Source organism: Capra hircus, chromosome 8 (genome assembly GCF_001704415.2).
Source record: "Capra hircus breed San Clemente chromosome 8, ASM170441v1, whole genome shotgun sequence".
NCBI classification, from domain to species: domain Eukaryota; kingdom Metazoa; phylum Chordata; class Mammalia; order Artiodactyla; family Bovidae; genus Capra; species Capra hircus.
The window spans coordinates 62,865,829-62,889,119 of NC_030815.1; the positions used below are offsets into that span (position 1 = coordinate 62,865,829).

General features: G+C 45.1%; 1 protein-coding gene across 2 annotated transcripts in view; it reads right to left on the reverse strand.

Annotated features, from left to right (window-relative positions):
* TRIM14 (tripartite motif containing 14) overlaps window positions 767-23,291 on the reverse strand; it is a 28,597-nt gene continuing 6,072 nt past the window's right edge. For both annotated transcript variants that reach the window (XM_018052216.1, XM_018052215.1), the window contains 4 exons: window positions 16,209-16,442; window positions 12,651-12,813; window positions 9,020-9,112; window positions 767-4,171 (listed from right to left, as the gene is read on the reverse strand). In XM_018052216.1, coding sequence (XP_017907705.1) covers window positions 3,636-4,171; window positions 9,020-9,112; window positions 12,651-12,813; window positions 16,209-16,442 — 1,026 coding nt within the window. In that variant the 3' untranslated portion in view covers window positions 767-3,635. The remainder of the gene's footprint in view (window positions 4,172-9,019; window positions 9,113-12,650; window positions 12,814-16,208; window positions 16,443-23,291) is intronic.

Genomic DNA, 23,291 nt, shown 5'->3' on the forward strand with positions numbered 1-23,291 from the left:
CCAGGGAAGCTCTCCTGGAGTTTGTGGCACTCTTAGATCAGTCTTGCAGGTTCACAACTGACTGAGGGAGGAACTGTGGGATCTGAGGCATGGGAGGGGCTGTGGGTGTCCAGGTGATAGCTGGGCAGGGATGGCCACATGGAGAGGAAGGAAAATATTTGGAAGGTGGTCAGGAAGCAAGCAAGGGCTTAAAGCCTGCTGACTTGGAACTGCATTCTATAAGCAATGGGAAGCCATGGAAGGCATCAGAGCAGGACATGGGGAACTCAACCTTGGGCCTCTCACTCTTAATGCTCATCCACCCCACCCGTATGCAGCCTGGCTTCTTGGGCAGGCGGTCTCCTCCTCATGGTTTGGGCTCCTGTCCACCAGGCCTGGCTGCGCCCTCTGCTAGGCTGCCTCCCGCAGGCTATCATCACTGTCCCCTTCTCCCTGACAAGGAACAACTGCAGAAACAGGAGAGATGAGGGAGGGTCCCTGAAATCTCTAAATATTAGTAAGTGACCACAGATGGCTTCAGTCTCAATCAAAAATTACAAATATTATCTTGGATAGGAACAGCTGGAAGGCAGGATTTATTTCCACATGAGTGAGAACTCAGTGAACTACCTTTAGAAATAGTGACCTCCTCCTGCTATTAGAGATACTCCATCAGGGACCAACTGAATGCAACAAGGAATTTGTGGAGGGGGTAGATGAGAAAGGCCCCATCCAGGCCTAGGTGCCGGGTACTTGAAGCAACACAAACTGCCAATGAAGAACATGGTTAAAAAGGATGGTATTCGTGTTTTATTAAAACAAACCACATCTGCAAGCCATCTGCTCTTATTAAGAAAAAAAAATTTCTACACATTTAAGTCTGCAAAGAGAGTAAGTGATGGGTACCGTTTCAGACCTGGATCCCAAGAAAGCTCAGTCCTGTGCTGAATGCTGCCGGAGGCGCCTGCTCCTGTCAGATGGCAGCTAGGAGTATCGGCTGTCTTAGCACTGCCATGCCCAACAGGAACCCACTGGCATGCCAACAGGTCCTGGCATGGCACAGCACTGTAGTTTTCAGGATAGTTCACGTCCTCTGGGCTCATTTGAGCCTCACAGCGCTGCTAGGTAGGGTCATTAATCCCACTTTACAGATGATCTCCCATCAAGTACAGCGTCTCGCCTGAGGTCACAAATGATTGTGGACAAAAACTGCAGTTTTTGTCCTTTATAGTTCAGCTCTGACTCTTGCTACAATACATGATTCCCAAAACCTCATATCTCCCTCGGGGTGTAAGACTTCCTCTAAGAGCCCATGGAAGGTAATCCAAAGGTAGACTCAATCCCACAGAGTAACCAGGCAAAAACAGGGCATCACAGGCCCCGTAAGAGAGGGGCCAGAGCAAGCAGGCACTGGCTAGACTGGCTGCATTCACCTGAACACGGTGGAAGAGCACAGGCCCCAGCCCCACCACTGGCTGTGAGATACTGGGCATGTTACTCATTCTCTTAAGTTCTGCCGTGTGTACAACTGCCAAACTATCTTTCTCCTAGGGGTGATGTAAGGATCAAATGAGTTAATAGTTGTAAAGCATTAGAACAGTGCCTGGCAAAATAGCAAGGATTTTTACTTGGACCCTGTGGCTGTGAGTCTTGGAATAAGTCATGCAGAGATGAACAGAGATATGGGGTCAAGCGTACCCATCTCCCTTTGTCAGGAATGCCCTCTGCCTGTCAGAATTCAGCTCTGGGCCATCCCCGGTAGAATTAATTTCCCTTTTCCTGAAGTGTAGTGTTTAAAACATCTAGCCAAGCTAGAGTTTTAAACGAATTGATTAGGACTAAAGAAGTTCCTTCTGCCTTGTATTCTACTTGTATTACACTGCCTCATATGAAATTACTGTTTTTAGGTAAAAAAAAAAAAAACCAACACTGGATATGGACAGTTTTATATGGTTCAAACTAATTAATGCACTGAGAGTCTGTTTAAACCACGAGGGAGATTCAGCCTTGCATTTTCCTCATCCTACCACTGCCCTCCTGCCAAGCACCTAAGAAGATAACTTAAGACAGTATAACTTCAAAACCACATAAGGAATTTGACAAACAGAATGGTGAACGTTCAGAACCGAGGCATAGACCCTAGAAAGAGGCCTATCCCTCCCTCCTGGAGGAGCTGACTTTCCTGGAAGTCCTGCTGATTTAACCTTCTCTATTGACAACATCACTACTTTCTGGAAAGCAGGGGCTCTCCGCATTTCCTTGGCAACATTTTGGACCTGAGGAAAACAGGGATGCCTGAGCTGTCCAAACCCCACTCATGCTAAGTTCCTCTCCTTTTGATTCCAAGACAGTTGGGAAAACTGCCTGTGGTTGCTTAGCAACAGTCATCTGCTGATTTCTTCCCAACATCCCGTAAGAAATGAATAAGCAGTCAAATCTTCCAGGCTGAAAGCTAGGCTGGAAGGGCTGGGCCAGAGACACATGGCTGGGTGCTGCTGGGTGGCCCAGTCCTTAATCTCTGTGGGTGACTTGCGGCAACTTTCTTTCACGACCTTATTCTCCCCAAATGTACAATGAGGTCAGGCTGGGTGATCTGTGAGGCTCTCCCAACTCAGCTGTTCTGATTCACTAGAAGTCAGCTAGTGGTCATCGACTCACTGCCTTGGAGGGAAGGGACCTTTTGAATTTTTCAGGGTGAGGAGGGCGTAGGACACGGCTGCCCTTAGAAATCTTCCAATCTAATTGGAAAGACAGGTCCCAGACTGTGGATTTCTTGTAGTTTGGGGAGATTTCCTGGGGCAGTTAAGCCTGGGGAAGACAGACAGGCAAAAAGAAGAAAGGGCTTTCCTGTATAAATGTGTGTGTATGGGAAACGGCAAAGGCAAGGGTATACAGGTGGAACTATGTGACCCAGTTCTGATTGAAGGGTCTCTGAAAAGAGCAGTAGGAGCTAGATGAGGGTACATACTTTGGGGCAGACTAGAAAAGCCTTGAATGCTAGGGTAAAGTGATTCCCCAGCCCCCCTCCCCACTGTAGTCCTTGTGAAGCTTTGATAGTTCTAAGAAATTAAGTGAGGTTACAGGCAGATCACTCTGGCTGTAAGGTAGAAGATGAGCTTGGGAAAGTGTTCAGGCCAGGAGGTGACAGGCCAAGAACCTATTGCAGCTGCTCGTAAGGAAGGTGACATGGACAAGCTGAAGTAGAGTGAAGAGGAGGAAGCAGATCCAAGGGACATTAAGGCATAGAAGAGTCCTAGGGACTCTCACTCAGTCACATATTTATCTTGCACCTACTATGTGCCAGGCAGTTCTGGGTGCTATGTGAGCTGATGCTGGGGATCATGTTCACTGACATGGTCAGGGTGCTTAAGGCTCACCTGTGGGCGTGTGCTTTCAGGAACCTGAACTAAAAGGCAGTGTAGTATGAGTGTCCTGGTGGCGGTGGCGGGGCCGCACGAGAGAGCAGCAGGAGAGGACCTGCAGGTTTAGGGCTCGTTTGAAACTCGCCTACTAGGAGAGGAACTATACAAACCACAGGGCAGGACTGGTCGGGGAGACGATGGGAATGCTTACAGAGGAGGTCGTAGACCAGCTCCGTCTGGATGCGGCAGAGTAGAGCCGCGGAGAGCCTAAGGCGGTCACTAGGGTCTCGGCCACTAGGGCAGCCGGGAGATGCTGATGGCCCCTTCCCAGAGCCGCAGGGCCGGGTAGAGCGGCTCCTGGAAGGCGGCCCGGAAGGTGTGTAGGTGGCTCATGCCGTCCGTCACATCGTAGAAGGCCAGGACGCCGGCCTCGTAATCCAGGAAGACACCGAGCCGGTCAGGGTCGTGGCGGGGCCGCAGGCGGCTGCGCTGGCAGTCGTGGAAGGCCCAGTACTCGAGGTCATAGCGTTTGAGGCACCAGGACTGGCGGTTGCAGCCCAGGCGGGCGGCGTCCGAGGCCCCGTGGCGGCGCAGGGAGCCGTAGGCCGCGCCCACCCACCAGCCGACGCCCGCCTCCTGCACATCCACTTCCCAGTAGTGGCGGCCGGCGGCGAAGCAGTCGCGGCTCAGCACCTGCCACAGCGCGTCGAAACGCAGCGCGGCAGTGGGTCCCAGGCGTCCGAGGAGGCCGCAGCGTACCGTCAAGAGGTCAGCAGAAAGGCGCAAGCGCGCGTGCATCGTGTCGGGCTCCAGACAGGGCGTGCGCGCGTCTGTAGAGGGCGGGGACACCGGGCCTAGCCTGAGGGGCGGGGCCAGCGACCCGGGCGCGCCCCGCCCCGCCCCGCCCCCGGGAGAACGACCGAGCGTGCGCAGGCTGTCCTGCGCTTGTTTACTGTAGAAAACTGGCAACACGCAAATCATCAGTGGGGAGGTGATCGGGGAACACGGGGAGGAGACAGCATTTTAATGCACATCCGTTGTACAGCTTGAATTTTGTACAGTAGAATTTGTTGCCAATTTCTAAAAATTTAAAAATAACGCTATTCACTATTTTAACACTTGGGGGTGTCCTTCTAAATTTTTTTACTTGCCCCTTTATGGTTTTTTTCTTAACATTGGTGTCATACCATACAGACTCTTGGTAATTTGTTTTTTTAATGTATTGATGTATTTATGAACATTTTACCACGTTGTATAATATTCTTTTATAAGAGCATTTTAATGGCAACGTTAAGATTTGATGTATAGATGAATTCGAATTTAACCTATACCTTCCCCCTGCTTTAAAAAAATATTTAAGCTTTTAAGAAGACTTTTAAAAACACTAATGAATACATCTTTATATATCTGATTATTTAGGCTATATGCCTAAAAGAATTGCTGGGTCCATGGCGATGATTGCATTTTTAAGGCTTTTGCCAAATTGTCCTCCAGAAAAGTGGTGGTGATTTGAACTCCCAGTTACAGTTCTTGTTGCATTATACACATTTGGAGACATGAAGTTAGAGAAAAATCTAGGTCTTAGGGCATGTGCATGTTCAACTTTAGTAGATAGTACCAGATAATTTTCTTGGTAATATTTTGGAGTTTTCTGGAGAGTGGTTTTAGGTATCTTTGTTAGATTTATTCCTAAGTTTTCAGAAAGTGTTACTAAAAATAATGTTTTTAACATTTCATTTTCTAATTGTTTATTACCAGTACATGACCTAAATCAAATCCCTTATGATTATACAGTGGAAGTGAGAAATAGATTTAAGGGACTAGATCTGATAGAGTGCCTGATGAACTATGGACGGAGGTTCGTGACATTGTACAGGAGACTGGGATCAAGACCATCCCCATGGAAAAGAAATGCAAAAGAGCAAAATGGCTGTCTGGGGAGGGCTTACAAATAGCTGTGAAAAGAAGAGAGGCGAAAAGCAAAGGAGAAAAGGAAAGATATAAGCATCTGAATGCAGAGTTCCAAAGAATAGCAAGAAGAGATAAGAAAGCCTTCCTCAGCGATCAATGCAAAGAAATAGAGGAAAACAACAGAATAGGAAAGACTAGAGATCATTTCAAGAAAATCAGAGATACCAAGGGAACGTATCATGCAAAGATGGGCTCGATAAAGGACAGAAATGGTATGGATCTAACAGAAGCAGAAGATATTAAGAAAAGGTGGCAAGAGTACACAGAAGAACTGTACCAAAAAAGATCTTCAAGACCAAGATAATCACAGTGGTGTGATCACTCACCTAGAGCCAGACATCCTGGAATGTGAAGTCAAGTGGGCCTTAGAAAGCATCACTATGAACAAAGCTAGTGGAGGTGATGGAATTCCAGTGGAGCTTTTTCAAATCCTGAAAGATGATGCTGTGAAAGTGCTGCACTCAATATGCCAGCAAATTTGGAAAACTCAGCAGTGGCCACAGGACTGGAAAAGGTCAGTTTTCATTCCAATCCCAAAGAAAGGCAATGCCAAAGAATGCTCAAACTACCGCACAATTGCACTCATCTCACACGCTAGTCAAGTAATGCTCAAAATTCTCCAAGGCAGGCTTCAGCGATACATGAACCGTGAACTTCCGGATGTTCAAGCTGGTTCTAGAAAAGGCAGAGGAATCAGAGTGCAAATTGCCAACATCCACTGGATCATGGAAAAAGCAAGAGAGTTCCAGAAAAACATCTATTTATTTCTGCTTTATTGACTATGCCAAAGCCTTTGACTGTGTAGATCACAATAAACTGGAAAATTCTGAAAGAGATAGGAATACCAGCCTACTTGACCTGCCTCTTGAGAAACCTATATGCAGGTCAAGAAGCAACAGTTAGAACTGGACATGGAACAACAGACTGGTTCCAAATAGGAAAAGGAGTACGTCAAGGCTGTATATTGTCACCCTGCTTATTTAACTTATATGCAGGGTACATCATGAGAAACACTGGGCTGGAAGAAGCACAAGCTGGAATCAAGATTGCCGGGAGAAATATCAATAACCTCAGATATGCAGATGACACCACCCTTATGGCAGAAAGTGAAGAACTAAAAAGCCTCTTGATGAAAGTGAAAGAGGAGAGTGAAAAAGTTGGCTTAAAGCTCAACATTCAGAAAACTAAGATCATGGCATCTGATCTCATCACTTCATGGGAAATAGGTTGGGGAAACAGTGGAAACAGTGTCAGACTTTATTTTGGGGGGCTCCAAAATCACTGCAGATGGTGACTGCAGCCATGAAATTAAAAGATGCTTACTCCCTGGAAGGAAAGTTATGACCAACCTAGACAGCATATTCAAAAGCAGAGACATTACTTTGCCAACAAAGGTCTGTCTAGTCAAGGCTATGGTTTTTCCAGTGGTCATGTATGGATGTGAGAGTTGGACTGTGAAGAAAGCTGAGCGCCGAAGAATTGATGCTTTTGGACTTGGTGTTGGAGAAGACTCTTGAGAGTCCCTTGGACTGCAAGGAGATCTAACCAGTCCATTCTAAAGGAGATCAGCCCTGGGATTTCTTTGGCAGGAATGATGCTAAAGCTGAAACTCCAGTACTTTGGCCACCTGATGTGAAGAGTTGACTCATTGGAAAAGACTCTGATGCTGGGAGGGATTGGGGGCAGGAGGAGAAGGGGACGACCGAGGATGAGATGGCTGGATGGCATCACGGACTCGATGGACGTGAGTTTGAGTGAACTCTAGGAGTTGGTGGACAGGGAGGCCTGAAGTGAAGTGAAGTCGCTCAGTCGTGTCTGACTCTTTGTGACCCCATGGACACCAGGCTCCTCCGCCCATGGGATTTTCTAGGCAAGAGTACTGGAGTGGGTTGCCATTTCCTTCTCCAGGGAACTTCCCAACCCAGGAATCGAACCCAGGTCTCCCACATTGTAGACAGACACTTTACCATCTGAGCCACCAGGGAAGTCACTTGGCATGCTGCAATTCATGGGGTCGCAAAGAGCTGGACATGACTGAGCGACTGAACAGAACTGATCTGAACAATTGATTTCTGTATGCTGACATTACATCTGGCAGCTTTTCTAATTCCTTCGTTAACTAATTTATAGCTTAAATTGGATTTCTGTAAAGAATCATGTCACCTTTGCATAAGGATCTCTTTTTACTCTTTTCCTGTCCTTAGAGCTTGCATTTCTTTTTCTTGCCTCAAGGCACTCTCTAGGACATCTAGAACGATATTGCATACTAGTGGTTATACTGGACATCCTTTTCTCCTATTCCTGGGTAAATATCCAACAGAAATGCATATAGTTGCATCAAAAGATATGTACAAGGATGTCATAGCAATGTTATTCAGTATAGGCCAAAGCTGAAACAATCCATAATGTCCATCAATAGGCACTAGGTGTGCTATGTTCAAACGATGGACTACTACACCACAGTGAAAATCAACAAGCTACTGCTACACACGATCATATGGCTAAGTCTCACAGATGTTATGTTGTTCTGTCGAAGAAGACACAAGAGTACAGCCTGAGTGATTTAAGTATATGAAAGCCAAGGACAGGCAAAAGTAATCTATATTGTTAGAAGTCAAGAGAGTAGTTACCCTTTGAGGATAGTGAACTGGCATGAAGAAGGGTTCTGGGGAGCTGGAAATTTCCATTTCATGGTCTGAAGGAAGTTATTAAATGTGTTCACTTTTTAAAATCATTGAGCTGTAACCTTTGATTTGTATTCTTTTATGTATTTTGTATCTGTTAATGATTAGTTTAAAAAAATACATGCCCAGTAATTCCACTTTGAGAAATTACTCTTAAAAAATAATTCAAAAATGAGTTAAGGTGTATTCAATCACTTATTAATTCAACAAAGAAGTACAGGAATGGATCGTTATTGCAGCATTGTTTACAGAAATGAAAGTGTAAAGCTGCCTAGATGTCCAAAATGTATGAGATTGATTTAAATATGGCATATTCAATGGAATGCCATGTATCCTGTAAAAAAAATGATATCTGTATTTATTGAAGTAGGAAATTGTTCAACCTATACTATTAAATTTTTTAAATTACACAAGAATATCTATAATATGATTCCATTTTTAAAAATCTGTATACACATGTACTTTTAAAATGTCTGGAAGAACATATGCCAAAATATTAACATTTATCTCTGGGGGAGGCAATTGTTTTCTTTTCATATAAGTAATTTGTAATTCTCTACAAGAAGCATGCATTACTTGTATAATTTTTTAAAAACAAAGATATCCATAATATATCAATAAATGAAAACACAAATTGCAAAACAGAATGTATAGCATGACACCATGTTTGTAAAATATATATATATTAAATATTTATCATTGTATGTATATATAGATATGCCAAAGAAAGTTAAAAGGGTAAATAGTAGCAGTTATCTACTACTACTTGTCTGCTTGGTAGGTAAGCAGAAAAATTTCCGAAGCTCTTCAGTGATTTATGAGTTATTTTCTTTTAAAAAATTTTGTTTTCTACAGTGAACATGTATTATTTCTGTATTTAAAAAAAGAAACTGATAATAAGGGTTGGAAAAAACCAAAGGTGTGTCTCTCAGGAAAAAAGGGAGGCCCCTCTACTTCAGTGACCCTCCTTCCCCACCATTACACCCCGCCCTCTTCCCCCTCTCCCCACACCTGGGGTCTTACATTTTAAGAAGAGTGATCGCTCTGGTGAGGGGCTTGTTTTCAACAAGGAACCGGGCTGGACGCAGGAGGAGCCCGAGAGCTGACAGTTCCTACCTGTAATGAATTGTGAGAAATCAGTGCCTGGCGTCTAGGCAAGCAGCACAAACTACAAAACATTACTAAAAATATTACAGAACTGGAGATTCACATAATCTCTCCCCCAAGAATGGCATGCAAATTTAAGTAGCAAATGCAAATTCACAGTAACAGGAAAACTCCAGGACAAGTCTCAGATCTACAGAGAAAAACATACTTTCTAAGATTGGAAGCAAATTAAGCACTGGCAGGGCAGTGTGAGTGAGCCCTGGACATGGGGAGGAAACTGCAGGCTCCAGGACCATGCAGAGAATCAACCATGTATTCAATGGTCAAGGAAGGGGCAATTTCATGGCAGACATGCAAATTCTAGGATAAAGATAGAAAACAGGAACTTAAAGCTAAGCCCTCAGCAAGGTCATATTCATCCAGGTCAAAGGGAGTTCAGGTAAAAGGTCCTACTCCTTTCATATTCATCCAGGTAAAAGGTCATACTCATCCAGGTAAAAGAGAATTCAGGGGAAACCCAGGTCACAATCCCTGTCTCTAACAATTCAGTCAGGTAAATGAGGAGAGAAATGGGCATGCTTGAACTATACCACAAGGCAGAAAGTGCTCTGGATCCAAGAAGTGACATGAAAGGGCTCCAGGGCTTAGAGGGGTCAGTGAAGGCTTCCTGGAGGAGGAAGCACCTCAGCCGGCCCTTAAAGATTGGGGGAAGGTTTGGACACCCAGAAAAAGGATGGGAGGCTTTCCCAAGAATATAGCAGGAGCAAAGACAAGTGCTTGGAGTATTATATAAAGTGAGGAGCCAAGGAAGGTGTTTGAAGGAGCGTAGACATGAGCAGAAGAATTTCTAAGGCTCCCTCTGATGGGGAATGGACGGGAGAGGGTGAGAGTAGAGACAACCTGTGGGTAGGCTCAGGGCTGACCTGGGGCAGCAGGAATGGAAAAGGAGCCAGGTTCAGGACATACTGCAGTGGTACAAGTCCCAAGGCTTGACTCTACTGGGAGCGGGGAATGAAGAGTAGATTGGAGGCAAGCAGCAGTGGTTTGGGGGTTAGTGGGTGGAAGATGCTGGATTCCATTTCGGCCTGTTGAATCTGCAGTGTCTGTGGAACTCACAGGGAGGACGGTGACGCGGGATACTGGAAGGGCAGTGGGGGCTGCAAGACCCCATCTCCTTGGAGCCTTCCTGGGAGGCAGTACCTCTCGGTATTACCTGTGACAGTGAGAATGATGGCCTCATCTGGAGGTGGATGAGGGTGATGGCCTGGGAGGAAACAGACTCCAGGGGAAGGGAACACAATTGCTGGGACCAGAGTCTGTCTTAATTCTGCCTCGACTCCTACCAGCTGTGTGACCTAGGGCAAGTCAATTGGCCTCTCTGACTCTCAGCTCCCTCATCTGTAAAACGGGGGATAACGCAGGCGTCTACCACATACATGGGGTGGTGCTGCTTGTTGTGCTTTTTTAGCAAAGCGCAGAGAATACATGGAGCAAATGACCGTTGGTAATCTCGCCATCAACGTGCGCTTCAATCATTGTCTGCCATTTTTTGATCATGGAGCGTATTTTGACATGGATAAGATCCAAACCATGAAAGGCAGTTTTTGCCCTTAACATCTTCGGGAATTAGCTTTAATTCTCTAAACGCAGCTTCATCATTCTACAGATCAGCAAGACTCACTTCAAAAAGTGACCTTCAGGGCCATCAGATGCAATTTGGGTTGCTACAGTTCTTGTGACTAGGGTTTTTCCAGAATTTCTTATTTGGAACATAGCTGCTGGTTTCACAACCTTTCTTAGAAAACGGATCAACCACTCACGGATCAACCCAACCACTGGGTTTCTTCTTGGCTTCCTTTTTGCTGCCTTTTGTCAAGCACTTGCTCTTGCAAATCCCTATAGTGCTACTCAGACAGCCAAAAGGGCTGTTCCTTCCAATTAATTCTAAGTGCTCTTTTTTCATCTCTGAATATGACAACTTCTTTCTAGTTGTTCAGTTCAAAATCTTTGGAGTTTCCTTGGTATCTCTCTCTCTTCTTCCCTTCTTGTGCCCACATCTACTCCAATTGACTGCTTCCACCCCCTGCCCTTTGCTCTTCCTCCAGCAAGTCAAACTCACAATTGCCTTGTGCCTCAGGACCTTTGCAGTTGCTTTCCCCTCTACCTAGAAGACATTTTCCCCCAGATGTAACAGCAGCAGTAACAATAATAGCTAGTGCTCACAGGTGCTTATAACGCCTGAGCACTATTCTGAGCACTTTACATGCTCACTTAATCCTTACAACAACTCTATGAGACGGGACTATGTTATCTTCATTCTATGGATGCAGAAACTGCTGCTGCTGCTGCTACTGCTAAGTCACTTCAGTCGTGTCAGACTCTGTGCAACCCCATAGACCGCAGCCCACCAGGCTCCCCCGTCCCTGGGTTCTCCAGGCAAGAACACTGGAGTGGGTTGCCATTTCCTTCTCCAGTGCATGAAAGTGAAAAGTGAAAGTGGAGTCGCTCAGTTGTGTCCGACTCTTAGCGACCCCATAGACTGCAGCCTACCAGGCTCCTCTGCACATGGGATTTTCCAGGCAAGAGTACTGGACTGGGGTGCCATTGCCTTCTCCGGCGGATACAGAAGCAGAGGCATAGAAAAGTTAGGTGTGCCATCTGTTCCAGATGGCAGGGTTAGGAAGTGGTGGGCCTGGGATAGGAGCCCAGGCAGTGTGGCTCCAGAGTCCATGCCTGTGACCACTAAGCTCTCTGGCCCATGCTTCAAGCCACCTCCCCTTCTCAGAGACGCCTTCCCCACTTCCCCATAGAAAATAGCTCTTTCTCCTGGTCACCCTCTATTCTCCTTACTCAGCATTATTTTTTCAAGGCACTTCTTACTGCTGATACGTATTCATTAGTTGACTGTCTTCCCCTTAAAAGACTGAGCACCACAAAGGCAGGGTCACTGTTTTGTGCCCTGCCATGCCCAGCACATACAGGGGCTCAATAGCTGTTCTGAACGAATCCTAATAACAGAGATGAAGGGATGGATATTTCTGAGCACTTGCCTTGTGTCAGGCCCTATGGTGACCTCAGAGATGGACCCAAAGTGGTTCCTGCCCTCCAGGCATTTAAGAGAGGCAGAGAAGGGCCCATATATCCAGCTTACAAACACCCCCAGGCAGGAGATGGAGCGGGCCCAGGGCAGACGGGCGGATGGCTGAGAGAGCAAGGGAGCCCATGGAGGCGCTTCCCAAGTAAGTGCAGCTGTGGGCCTTGACCTGGCGGAGGAGGTTGGGGGAGTTGGTCTGTCCAGCTGGGAGCTGAGTGCAGGCAAAGCTGAGGTGAGGCAGGAGCCCAGGAGTGACTGAGGGGCAGGAGTAGAGCAGAGAGGCTGTGAGAGACAGGACCTATCTCGGGATGAGTAGGAGGTGAGGTTGGCAGGGAGGGTTGGGCCCAGCCTTGGGCCTCTGTGCGGGAGAGACATGATTCAGATATGACTGCACCATCTCTAACGACGGCACTAGGGAGTGAAGGACCCAAGCTTGGTCACACAGTGACTTACTTTCCTTAAGGCGGACATCCAGTGGCGTCTGCAGCAGGCTCTGCATGGCTTCCACGAGGTCCTTAAAGAAGCTCTTGACGGGCTCGAATGAGTGGGGCACAGGGTGGCACAGCTCCCCCAGGCTCATCTGCTGCTTTATCTGCGGCTCAGCGGCTGTGTACTCCTGCGAGGGCATGCGGGGCTCAGGATAGCTTGGGGCCATGTTCTAGTCTCCACCATCACGCCCAGGAACAAACCCAGCCAGCGAGCATAGGCCCCACCTGGCCCTGACACCTGCTGCCAGCCCGGACCCCCACCCCCAGTGCTGGGGGGCTGTTGGTTCTTCTCTCCATCCCTGCGGTGTGCACTGAGGTCCACTCTGTGCATTAGGGGCCGAGGGAGGAGGCAGGCTGATTGCCCTTGCCTTTAGCTCACCGCCTTGAAAGGGACCGCAAAGCTTTACAGACACTGTGACAGGGATTGGTCTGAGGTACAGGGGAACAAAAAGAGTGAGGGGCCAGCTTTCCTGGGGGGGAGGTGCTCCTGGGGCATGTCCAAAATGGGCAACAGAAAACCACATCCCCAAAAATGAAAGCCAATGATTCTGGAAGCTCAACTGGAAAGCTGACTGAGGGGGCGTGCCCACCAGAGTGGCGGGCTGTCCTGTTTTCTATCTGGACAGTACCTTTTATTAAATACCCTTCCTGTGTTAAGTGTGGCTTTGCTAAGTAGAAGCTTGAACACGGTCCTGGTCCCCCTTGCACCCACAGCATCTTCACTCCAAGTTCTGGATGTGGAAGTGAGGGTGGGTGGTGACAGTGGCGTGTGGCTGTCAGGGACACCAGTGGTGAGGTTCCGGGAGGCGGCCTTGGGTTGGTGGTGTGAGCCACGACATCTTGCCCGGAGGAGAAGCAGTAGAGTCTACACTGGAGCAAGCCTGTGCCACAGCCTTGGCTTCACTCCTGTGGCTGGCCTGGTCTTTATCCCGACTTTCTGGCCCTCCTACAGATCCTGTGTGATACCGAATACTTTCATAAACTGCTTTCTTGCTTAAAACAGTTACAGAAAATTCTCTTGTTCGCACCTAAGATTCCCTGTCCGCACTTTCTGGAGAGTTGTCCCAGGCAAGGATTTAGAAGACAGCAGATTGCCTTAGGCGAGCAGGCCCTGGCTGGTTGGCAGAGCTGCCCAAGATGGGAGGGGCAGATGGATTCCTCAGGAAGGAAGGAAGGTGGCTGAGCACTTGGCAGGAGGGACGCTGGGCCTTGGGAGGGGTTGTGGGTACTCTCTAAGCCCTGTCTACCTAGCAAGCTACAAGTCTAGAGCCCATCTTCATCTGGGTGGGGAGAAGGGAATTTGTGGGGAAAGAGGGCTAAGGTCATACACAGAGGGCTGGACAGGGAGTCAGAGCACTAGCAGAGAGGGCAGGGAGCAGCTCGGGGTAGCAAGAGGGTGACCAAGAGGGTAGATGGGTGCGGTGCGGCTGGGAAGGGGAATGAGGGACAAATGGGACCACCTGGTAACACCAAACTGCAGCATTTAGCATAGGGCCTGACACATAGAAGGTTCTTGCTAAACGTTCATAATGGAATAAATGAATGAAACCAAGCATATCTACTTCTTGCCTTGGCAAACTCAAAGAACAGCCATATAGCCACGTATCTCTCTGCCAGAAACCAGCTGTCATCTTGGATTCCCCTAATCACCAAGCCTGTCACATCTCTCAAACCTGCTTGCTTCTCCGCATCCCCACTACCCCTTCACTGGTCCAGCCCCTCATCATCTCTCTCCTGGATACCTGTGGTCTCCTCCCCACTTCCCTTCCATCCTCCAACCTGTCACAGTGATCTTTCTAAACCATTGATCCGACCATGTCATCCCTCAGTCCCAAACATTCCCCTGACCCCTTTTCTCTTTACAAGACAAAGTCTAAACTCCATGACTAGGCATATAAGATCCTGCATCAACTAACCCTGGCCTCCTTATCCAGTTGCATCTCCTAACAACCCCTCCCCTCTCGTAACCCTGCCCTGCCTCCAGCCAGGCTGAACCCAAATGCTTCCCCAGCCTGCCAAGCTCTCGCAGGCACACGGTTCCTTCTGCCTGGTATGTCCTCTCTGCTCCATCCCTCTGTATATACCCAGTGAGCTCCTCCTTATCCCCTCACACCAGCTCCACCGTCACCTCCTCCTGGAAGCCTTCCCTGATTCCCCATACAGAACCGGACTTTTTTGGACACACCTTTACTTGCTAATTTGAAATGGCCAAGGCCACATAAAGGTATAAGAGTGGAAATATCCTCCAGGGACTGGCTTGACTAGTTTTGTACTGACTTATTTGCCTGCCTTATTTTGCAGCCAGAGCCCATGCTCATCTGTGGTTATTCTCAGTACCATCTTCACTTAGTTGTACTCTGTCTCATCCTACAAATCTTTAAAGCATCTTACAGAAGTTATCCAATGCTGCACAATTTGCCTTTACTGAGAAAAGTGAAGCCAAGAGAGAACCAGGGTAAGAATGTAAGCTAGAAGCCAGTGAGATGAGGCACAAACCATATGTACAAAGTCTATCCCAGCTATATGAAGCATATTTGGCTCTGAGCTTCCCAGAAGCCATGCCAAAGAGAAAAAGGAAGAGTCAGATGAGTAGAAAAGCAATCCAAGAGCACAGGTGACCGCACAGGAGCCTGGTGGATCAGATGGTAAAGAATCTGTCTGCAGTGCAGGAAACCCGGGTGTGCTCCCTGGGTTGGGAAGATCCCCTGGAGGCGGGCATGGCAGCCCACTCTTGGAGAATCCCATGGACGGAGGAGCCTGGTGGGCTACAGTCCGTGGGATCTCAAAGAGTCGGACACTGAGCGACTACACTTTCACTTTCACTGACAGAAGAGTTTCTCCTCTGGCTCCCTGAAGACAGGAACTCCACCCTCAACAGCAGGCTTTCACTCAGTGTAGCAGTGAATCTCACAGGACTAGTTTTTAGACTCTCCTTCAGTATAACAGCCTCCAACAGAGCCCAGTGGCCAAGGAGTCCCGTCCTTCTCTCCCCTTTAAGCAAACTGTGACTCAGCTCTTGAAGTCTGCTTAGTAGATTTTGCAAGGATACCTGATTTTCCAAGAGTGATGTTTCCATTAAGACTGTATAGTCAGAGGACCGGGCAGAGATGTCTTGTGGCTTTAGATTCAGACAGACCTGATCCCTGATCTACCATCTACCAGCTGCATAATCTTGGATGAGTTCCTGCATCTCCTGGAGCCTCAATTTCTCCTTAGTAAAATGACATGAGAATATCTAATTTGCAGAGTTCTTAGTAAATATTAGAGCTAAGATAACTAAAGTGCTTGAAACACAGAGGCCCTCAAAAATGGTGATTGATAATATCATTTAACTAGTCCAAGATGTATATTATCTTCCTAACAATGTATATTTTCTGACTTGTGTGGGGGCAAGGGAGTCTACATGCTGGCAAAGAAATTCTCTGTGTATTTACTCAATGTATGAACACTGTGTTCAGTGCCGCATTAGCCAAGATGAAATATGATGGCCAGTGTCCACTGTGGAGCAGAAACCCAGCATTACCTGCAGCAGCTGTACAGGATTGGTTTCTTGGCTGATAGTCCAGACCCTGTTGGACAGAGTGTTCATGACATCAATTTGTTCCCCACAAGACTTGATTTGCTCCGTGTACGCCTGCAGGGCAAGCTGTGTGTTTTTATCAATGAATTTCTTGGCCAGAGCTTCCTCTTCTTCAAGTAGTAATCTGAGTTCAGTAAATTTTCCGGTCAGCCAGGTTTTACTTGACTCTGCATGAGCCTAAAAAAAACGAATAATACGAAACCAGTTGTAGATGATATAATTGCCAACCAGGAAATCTAAAATAATCAACATGAAAAGAAACTATTACAACTTCTATAAAGAGAGTTCATCACTTTAGCTTTTTTATAAAAAGCTTTCCTAAGTACTAGCTATAACCAACTGGAAAATGTATGGAGAAATAAAGATCATTTTTAAAGCAGCAGAAAAAACAGCAAAATATTTAAAATTAAACCCAACAAAAACTGTAAAGGCCTAGATAAATAAAAGCATAACATTGTATGGAAAGACAAAATCTGAATGCATGGAAGAAAAACCATGTCTTGTCTGGAAAGACTGATTACTATAAAAATGTCATTTGTCTCCAAATTGGTGTATAAATTGGATACAATCCCAATCGAAGTCTTAACATGCATATTAACCAACTGTTAAATTATTGTGAGAGAGAATAAGTATAGGAAAAGTCAAAAACTGTTTTTTAAAGGATCAATGAAGGGGAATTCTCTGGCAGTCCAATGGTTAGGATGCCATGTTTTCACTATTAAGGGCCGCATTTGATTCCTGGTCAGGGAACTAAGATCCCGCAAGCCTCATGGCATAGACAAAAAATAAAGATCAATGAAGGATGAGCTGCCTTGTTGGTGTTTAATCGCTAAGTCGTGTCTGACTCTTTGCGACCCCACGGACTTGTAGCCCAATCAGGCTCCTCTACCCATGGGATTTCCCAGACAAGAATACTGGAGTGGGTTGTTATTTCCTTCTACAGGGGATCTTCCCGACCCAGGGATGGAACTCGGGTCTCCTGCTTTGCAGGCAGACTCGTTACTGTCTGAGCCACCAGGGAAGTCAAAACGAACTGTAAAGATACAGGATTTAAAACTATGTGGTTCAGGCATAGGCAAAAAGATCAAGAGAAAGAATAGCTTAGAAAAGTTCAGTTAAGTTCAGTCGCTCAGTTGTGTCTGACTCTTTGCGACCCCATGAATCACAGCACGCCAGGCCTCCCTGTCCATCACCAACTCCCGGAGTTCACTCAGACTCGCGTCCATCCAGTCAGTGATGCCATCCAGCCATCTCATCCTCTGTCGTCCCCTTCTCCTCCTGCCCGCAATCCCTCCCAGCATCAAAGTCTTTTCCAATGAGTCAACTCTTCACATGAGGTGGTCAGAGTACTGGAGTTTCAGCTTTAGCATCATTCCTTCCAAAGAAATCCCAGGGCTGATCTCCTTCAGAATGGACTGGTTGGATCTCTTTGCAGTCCAAGGGACTCTCAAGAGTCTTCTCCAACACCACAGTTCAAAAGTATCAATTTTTTGGTGCTCAGCCTTCTTCACAGTCCAACTCTCACATCCATACATGACTACTGGAAAAACCATAGCCTTGACTAGACGGACCTTAGTCGGCAAAGCAATGTCTCTGCTTTTGAATATACTATCTAGGTTGGTCATAACTTTTCTTTCAAGGAACAAGCGTCTTTTGATTTCATGGCTGCAATCACCATCTGTAGTGATTTTGGAGCCCCCCAAAATAAAGTCTGACACTGTTTCCACTGTTTCCCCAACCTATTTCCCATGAAGTGATGGGACCGGATGCCATGATCTTCGTTTTCTGAATGTTGAGCTTTAAGCCAACTTTTTCACTCTCCTCTTTCACTTTCATCAAGAGGCTTTTTAGCTCCTCTTCGCATATCTGAGGTTATTGATATTTCTCCTGGCAATCTTGATTCCAGCTTGTGCTTCTTCCAGTCCAGCGTTTTCTCATGATGTACTCTGCATATAAGTTAAATAAGCAGGGTGACAATATACAGCCTTGACGCACTCCTTTCCCTATTGGGAACCAGTCTGTTGTTCCATGTCCAGTTCTAACTGTTGCTTCCTGGCCTGCATGCAGATTTCTCAAGAGGCAAGTCAGGTGGTCTGGTATTCCCATCTCTTTCAGAATTTTCCACAGTTTATTGTGATACACACAGTCAAAGGCTAGAAAAGTATAAATAAATATATTTGTTGAATTATATATAATTATATATTTATATTTGTTTATATAATTATATATTAATATTTAATTATATATAATTCAAGAGATGGTGTTGGTACAGCATGCAATTAATCATCTATTTGATAAAACTGTTAGATACTTACTTTATTCTGTATACAAACATAAAGTCAGACAGAATCCCACCTGTGAAGTACTCTTGTGAAAAACGTAAATCTGAATCTGATTAAGCCTCTAGCTCTAACTTATAATTTAGAAGACATGTAGAGGACAGAGGAGCATGTTTACCATCAACTTAAGAAATACATCAATCAACTGCATTTTGAAAACTTTATTTCACTCGTAATTCAAATGAACAAAATATGACATTTATAAAACAACTGGGAATGTGACTACTGGTTGGATAGTTGATGATATTAAGGAGCCATTGTTAATATGGTGATATTAATATGATATTATGATGATGCTACCTGATTTAAAATACTTTTTATGTATTTAAAATTGATACTTGATTTTTTTCTTTTTTTTAATTTTAATTTATTTATTTTTTAATCTTTAATTCTTACATGTGTTCCCAAACATGAACCCCCCTCCCACCCCCGTCCCCATAACATCTCTGTGGGTCATCCCCATGCACCAGCCCCAAGCATGCTGTATCCTGCGTCAGACATAGACTGGTGATTCAATTCTTACATGATAGTATACATGTTAGAATGCCATTCTCCCAAATCATCCCACCCTCTCCCTCTCCCTCTGAGTCCAAAAGTCCGTTATACACAGCTGTGTCTTTTTCCTGTCTTGCATACAGGGTCGTCATTGCCATCTTTCTAAATTCCATATATATGTGTTAGTATACTGTATTGGTGTTTTTCTTTCTGGCTTACTTCACTCTGTATAATCGGCTCCAGTTTCATCCATCTCATCAGAACTGATTCAAATGAATTCTTTTTAACGGCTGAGTAATACTCCATTGTGTATATGTACCACAGCTTTCTTATCCATTCATCTGCTGATGGACATCTAGGTTGTTTCCATGTCCTGGCTATTATAAACAGTGCTGCGATGAACATTGGGGTACGATACTTGATTTTAAAAATGAGTCCTTATCTTATAGATAAAATATGCTCAGAGTTTTACCAATGAAATTATATGTCTAGATGACATGTATGTACGCTTGAGGTTTTCCACAATAAAAGCCAAACAGACAATTCTAAATAAATTAAAGCACTATACATTAAAAAATAATAAACCTATCAAAATGAAATATAGAACAATTTTTTTTTTAAAAACTTGGGAAGGGAGGACCTCCATAAGACTCAGATAGCAAAAAGGGGGTCATGACAAGTTGAATCACATGAAAAAAGAAACTCTTCATGAGAGGTAAGACACTATAAACAAAGCTACATGACAGGTGACAAACTACACAGCTTACTGTCCATAACATATCGTGCAAAATAAATCATTCCATTGAAAAATGGACCAGAGGTATACAAGCGTCAATAGACATAGGAAGAGGTGCCTCAGCATCCCGAACAATCAAGATCAAGGAAGTGAGCAGCACTATATATATATATACCGGCCATCAGACTGGAAAAAATGCTAACTGATAGATAACACCAAGAATCCCTAAGGGTGTGTGGAATAGGCATTTACATACATCGTGAGTGGCAGTGTCTATTAATAGCTATTACAATTTGTAGAGGGTGATATAACATCGAAATTTTAAATGTTAAATCCTTTGATGCAGCAACTCCTCTTGCAGGAATTGATCCTAGAAAATGTTTTCACATGTGCATAGAGATTTGTGTAACAAGACACTCACTACAGCACTGTTGGTGACAGAGAAAAGTTGGATAAAAGTTTCAATATGAGAAGTATATGTATGTTCATGGTACAAATTATGCCGCATTCACACGCTGAAATAACATACAGTGATTAAAACGAATTCAGTGTTTTGATATGTGCTATAATTCGGATGAGTCTTGAAGATATGATGTTAAGTGAAATAAGCCAGACACAGAAGAACAAATGTTGTATGATTCCACTGATATGAAATATCTAGAATAGTCAAATTCATAGAGACAGGAGGTAGACTAGAGGTTACCAGGAGCTAGTGGGAGGGGAATCAGAGAAGGCCATGGCACCCCACTCCAGTACTCTTGCCTGGAAAACCCCATGGACGGAAGAGCCTGGTAGGCTGCGGTCCATGGGGTTGCTAAGAGTTGGACACGACTGACCAACTTCGCTTTCACTTTTCACTTTCATGCACTGGAGAAGAAAATGGCAACACACTCCAGTGTTCTTGCCTGGAAAATCCCAGGGACGGGAGACCCTGGTGGGCTGCCATCTATGGGGTTGCACAGAGTTGGACACGACTGAAGCGACTTAGCAGCAGCAGGAGCAATGGGAGGGGAATGGGAAGTACTTGCTTAGTGATTACAGAGTTATGTTTAGGGTAGTGAAAAAGTTTTGAAAACAGTGCTGATGGTTGCACAATACTGTGAATGTAATTAATGCCACTGACTTATACACTTAAAAATGGTTAAAATGGTAATTTTTGTGTGTATTTTGCCACACACACACAAAGAATGCAGTGGACCTATATATCCTGTCCTGGAAAGCTCTTCAAGACATCATGTCAAAAGGGGCAAGCTGCAGAATAATACATACAGGATGGTCTCATTTATGTAAAAAATCACAAAATAAAAACCATATATGGATATCTGCATCTGTATGTCTGCACGTGCATTTAAAATATCTGTCTGGTCATGTTTGGGGAGAGGTGTAGGGTTGGGGAAGATGGTCAAGAGGGATTCTTACTTTGTACTTTCCAAAGATCTACACTATATTCTAATACACTATTTAAATTTCAAAAACTGAAATGTGTTTATGCATTATTACTGCAATTAAAAACTAAAATCATTAAAAAAATTAGGCTAGAATCTTTCCTCAGACCAAACATTTATACAACCCACAAGCAGGAAGATCCTTGGTATCCAGGCAGGCGTGGGGGTGAGCAGGCTCCCCTGTGGTGCCAAGCAGTGTCCCCGGTGGTGCCATGTTCTCTCCTTAGTTGGGCAAGAATGTGTGGTTTGTCAGGATCTAGGGGATGAGTTCCCAAAGTCTGTGTTTCCCATACAATGTTCTACGCAGTGGTCAAGCTCTGAGTCTAACTTATACCACCACATGCCGTAGAGATAGTAAACAGTTTTTGGCTGCCTTGGGAATTAGTCTACAATATGGTTTCTATGAGTCACCAAGCCTGGAAAGTACATCTTTGTTGAATGACTAAGTGAAGGAAAGAAAATGTATTCTAAACCTTTGATTTATCAACACATTTTGGAGGCAACGTATGTACATGGAGAACCTTTTTCTAGAAACTGAGAGCAAATATCTTCTCCCAACAAACCTGTACTCCAAGCAGTTTCTACAGATCCACTTTTTAAAGAAGAATATACAAAATAAACTTAATGACACTACACAATGTTATAAATCTCAACATAGAAAACTTAAGGTATAAGCAACCTGAGACTGATTATGCAATATGGTTTAAAAAAAAATTGAGCGAATTCTGCCAATGAAACAGAGAAGTACACTGGTTTGGGCCACATCAGTTCAAAGTGAACCAATATACTATATATATATTATATATATTGTTGTTTAGTTGCTAAGTCATGTCCGACTCTTTGCAACCCCATGGACTATAGCCCCCCAGGCTTCTCTGTCCATGGATTTCCCAGGCAAGAACACTGGAGTGGGTTGCCATTTCTTTTTCCAGGGGATATTCCCAACCCAGGTGTCAAATCCAAGTCTCCGGCTTGGCAGGAAGATTCTATACACTGTGTATTTATATACTTTGTTTGTTGTCATTTACAAAAGTATCAAAAGCTCACTGTAGAAAATTTGGAAGATTTGAAAGACTATAACCACTCTGACATATGGTCATCTTATCCCAGTTTGAGTAAAAAGTTAGGGCAGCAGGTAAGTGCTGATTTTCCCTACGCCTGGATGTATCAGCCCCCACAGAGCCGTGATGGGGAAGCTAAGAGCCTATTAATGAAAAATCATTCACAGGGTATTGGGTGGGGACTCAAGATCAAGCCCTTCTTGATTGCTCTCTGGAAAGGTGTGGTTGGGTAGGCCTGGTTGTTGGCTTCTGATCAGTAGACTTTGGCCAATTATGAACTTTATTGATTTTAATTTGTTTACCAAGCTGTTTCATGGGTTAATTTCCAAGCAGATGATCTTTGCCCTAGTACTGCCTCTGAGAAAGCAAGGATGGAGAAGCATGGTTGCCCCAGACCTCTCTGCCACAACTAGGCCTGCTGCATTTCGGTACAATGCACCAGAGTCCCCACAAACGTCTGCGCCTGTTGAGCCAGGTGACTCACTCTAGGAACGTATTCCAAAGGAAATAAATCAAGGTGCCAAATATCACTGCAGTGTTGTTTCACCTGAGTGAAAAACTGGAAGGGATCTAAATGTTCAGCATTAGGAAAATGGCTTCATGAATCATGGTCGAGCCATATAATGGCACATACAGACTCTAATACCAACACTGATAAACAACTTTTAATGACATAGGAAAGGGTTAGTGTCTTAAAAAACAACCACAACACCCTACCCCAGTAATGACATATGTGCTGTGCTTAGTCACTCAGTTGTGTCTGACTCTTTGTGACCCCATGGATTGTAGTCCTCCTGTCTAAGCCACCAGGGAAGCCCAAGAATACTGGAGTGCGTAGCCTATCCCTTTCTCCAGGATCTTCCCGACCCAGGAATCGAACCAGGGTCTCCTGAATTGCAGGTGGATTCTTTACCAGCTGAGCTAACAGGGAAGCCCAAAATGACGTGTGT